Below are 3,682 nucleotides of genomic sequence, written 5' to 3'. Positions count from 1 at the left end.
CTGTAAAAACTATCTCATCAAACTCTTCTACAGATCGGAAAAGGAAATGAATGAACAAACATCTCCAGTTATGGAAAAGCAGATGTCTTCTGACTACTTCATTAGTGAATAATAATGGAATATGCTTATTTTTAATAGATGATACATGTACACACATACTCACTTTGGGAAACAAAGCATTTGCAATGAATAGAGGCAAAGAGGTGAGTTTAGAATCAGACAAATGTGAGTTTGAATCACATACTACTACTTTTTTTTTGTTTGTTTGTCTATTATCTTTTTAGGGCCACATCTGGGGCATATGGAGGTTCCCAAGCTAGGGATTGAATCAGAGCTACAGCTGCAGGCCTACGCCACAGCCACAGCAGTGCCAGATCTGAGCCATGTCTATGACTTACACCACAGCTCATGGCAATGCCGGATCCTTAACCTACTAACAAGGCCGGGGATCGAACTAACATCCTCATGGATGTTAGTTGGGTGATTTAACCACTGAGCCACAATGGGAACTCCATATATTTACTACTTTTTATTTGATAAATCTCAAGAAAATTAATCTCTCCTAAATTTAGTGTCTCAATTGATAGAAGTGGGATGATATGGCATAGCTAGAAGAATTGTATGTAGAGCTAAAAGAAAAAATGTGGACATTTATTAGAGACTGAATAAACTGCTGTGGGGAAAACTATTATAATACATAATAGCAAGGAAAAATTAATATGGGTACTTAATGCACATAGGAAACTTGGAGGTGAACTGGAAATCACATACATACACCGTGATATACTATCTCGTAAACACAATCAGATCACTTGACAGCAGTCTGGAGTCGATTTGTTAAAAGCCAACTTTAAGTTATAATTGTCAAATCCCAAACTAATTGCCTTTTCCCTTTTAGTTCAGAAAAATTCTCAAAATATGCCTAAAAATACAATTGAACTGATGGGAACAAGGCCAATGTCCTCAGAAGCATAACATCTTAAATTTTGAAGAATTGTATTTCGAGGAGAATATAAAGAATAGAAAGGTTGGAAGGGAGTTCTGGTCTGGGAAGGAGTCAGATTTATCCCTCTTACAATATGAACCATAATAACAATGCTTTTCTCGTATGGTCCTTCAGAGTTGAAAAAGGGCTTTAAAGTACTTCTTTCTCTGAGCAAATTCTTCTTTCGACAGTACCTTCCTCAGCGCTGCCTTCATGGCTTTATTCCGTAAACTATAGATAACGGGATTGAGGGTCGGAGGTACCACAGTATAGAATATGGAGAACATGAAGTCCATAGCTGATTGAGAATCAGAAGGTGGCCTTAGAAACTCAAAGCCCGCAGCTGAGAGAAAGAAAGTGACTACAAGTAGGTGTGGTAGGCAGGTAGAAAAGACCTTGGTCCGGCCCTGGGCTGATGGGATCCGCAGCACTGCGGAGAAGATACGCGTGTAGGAAAGCAGAATAGAGATCAAACAGAAAAAGGCTGTCGAGGTCGTGAATGCAGCCACTGCAATTTCATTAATGAATTCATAAGAACAAGCTAGTTTCAGCATCTGAGGAACATCACAGAAGAATTGGTGAATGACTCTGTCCCCGCAGAGAGGGACAGAGAAGTTAATTGCTGTGTGTGTCAGCCCAGAGAGGCCCCCAGTAACCCACACAGCTATCACGGCTTGCCTACAGGCCCAGGGGTCCATAATGGTTTCATATTGCAGTGGTTGACAGATGGCTACGTACCGGTCATAAGACATCACTGTGAGGATGGCCACTTCTGATGAGGCCAGAGCTATGAAGAAGAAAACCTGAAGAATGCATTGACCGAGAGAAATGTAGCCATTGTTCATAAGTGAATTTGCAATGGACTGGGGGACTGTGACAGAGATGAAACAGAGGTCCAGAAGAGAGAGGTGCTTCAAGAAGTAATACATGGGGGAATGGAGGTGATGGTCCAAGGTAGTGATGGTGATAATGAGGAGGTTGCCTGTCGAGGCCAATAGATATATCACCAAAAACAGCAGTGCATGTAAAATCTGAAGCTTATGGTCATCAGAAAACCCCATGAGGAGGAATCCACTCATCGAGGTCAGGTTGGCCATGGTCACTCTGAAGATAGCAAGTGTGACTCTGTTTAGGAAGCCAAAGAAGAGTGGAAAAAATATATGATAATTAATATATCTGTGACTCAAATAACTAAGTGTACTCAGAGTAGAGCTACTGAAATCAAGATAAATTTATCTTCATGGTAGTCAGTCAGATAATGAGACACCAACATCAAATGCTATCACTTACATGTGGAATCTGAAAAAAGGACATAGTGAACTCCTCTGCAGAACAGATACTGACTCACAGACTTTGAAAAACGTACAGTTTCCAAAGGAGACAGGCTGGGGGGTGGGTGGATGGAAATACTATAAAATTGGATTGAGATGATCATTGTACAATTATAAATGTAATAAATTCATTGAGTAATAAAAATTATCTTCATGGTAATTAGGTAGTATTTAATTCAAAGAAATCTTTAGCCATTATTCAAAAATAAAACTCCTAAATGTGGTTAACATCTTCACATAGGTTGAAAAAAGTTGTGAGAATTTTCTGGAGAAATAATGAACTGATAAAGTCTTGATGGTTGATGAATGTGCAAATAAAAGAGAAGTCATGCTATTCTTTGAAACAGATAATGGTGACAGGGAGATGGCTGGGAGAAGAGATGTGTTTTGATGGGAGAATCCCAGACTGAGGTTTGCCAATCATAAAGTTAGATTTGCGGATTTGGAACTCAGGAGACTATGGCAGTGCTTGAAACATCAGCAGTTCTGTAAGAGTATGCAAACCATGTAGAAAATCAGTTAACTTGGCTCCTTTTAAATAACACTTAAAAGATTTTTTTTTTTTTTCCGTACCCATGACATGCAGAAGTTCCCGGGCCAGGGATCAAACCCATGCCACAGATGTAACCAGAGCCACAGCAGTGACATTGCCTGGTCCTTAACCTGCTAAGCTATGAGGGAAATCCATAAGAATATTTTTAGTTAAAAAGGAAGGACAGAAAAGAAGTGTGAGGACAGGCTTTTAGATACCATCAAGTTTCAACAAATGTGCAGAAGAAGATCCAATCAAAGAGATGGAAAGAATAATCACAGAGGAAAGAGAAAACCCCTGGGAGTGACGTCATAGAACCAGTGGAACCCTGTTTTAAAAGGGAAAAAAATAGTATAATAGATTCATTTATTTAAGAAAGGAAATTTAAAATACAAGAGAAGTATTAATTTACCATCATCAAGGTCATTTGTGGACTTGTTAGAGGCATATGGGAGGACTAACAGATACAGATACATGATAAACATGATTCAAAAAAAAAAAAAAAACTAATAACATGTGAAACTATGGAGCACAGCTGCAAATTTCATAAAATGTGGAGAAGTTTCACTCACCAGAGTTGATCTTACTAGGAACCAATATCATTTAATCCTAAAATTGAATATTTTATTCTAGGATTGAGCTAGTGGCTCGATCTTTGCAGTTTTCATGTAAGGAAAGGACTGAGATGCATTCAGCCAAGACTGAACAGTGATCTTCCCACTAAGCCCATGACACCTGAAGTAAAGCCAGTGCTGCCCTGGCACCTGGGAACAAATCTGTTCAGCGTGGTTGGTGTTTCAGGTAAACACTAGGCGTTCAAGAATGGGACTTGAT

The 3,682-nt window shown here is 39.2% G+C and overlaps 1 protein-coding gene across 1 annotated transcript; it reads right to left on the bottom strand.

Moving 5' to 3' along the window:
• Nucleotides 1-1,116: 1,116 nt before the first annotated feature.
• LOC110258116 (olfactory receptor 14J1) lies at nt 1,117-2,230 on the bottom strand. The gene has a single exon (XM_021081272.2). The coding sequence runs from the start codon at nt 2,080-2,082 to the stop codon at nt 1,117-1,119; it is 966 nt and encodes a 321-aa protein (XP_020936931.2). The 5' UTR covers nt 2,083-2,230.
• Nucleotides 2,231-3,682: the final 1,452 nt, after the last annotated feature.

Source organism: Sus scrofa, chromosome 7, assembly GCF_054392235.1.
Source record: "Sus scrofa isolate SSC_HxYL_T2T_F1_AM1 chromosome 7, Sscrofa_HxYL_maternal_Yorkshire_Landrace_v2.0, whole genome shotgun sequence".
Taxonomy (NCBI): Eukaryota; Metazoa; Chordata; class Mammalia; order Artiodactyla; family Suidae; genus Sus; species Sus scrofa.
This window is presented reverse-complemented; position numbering and strand designations above follow the sequence as displayed.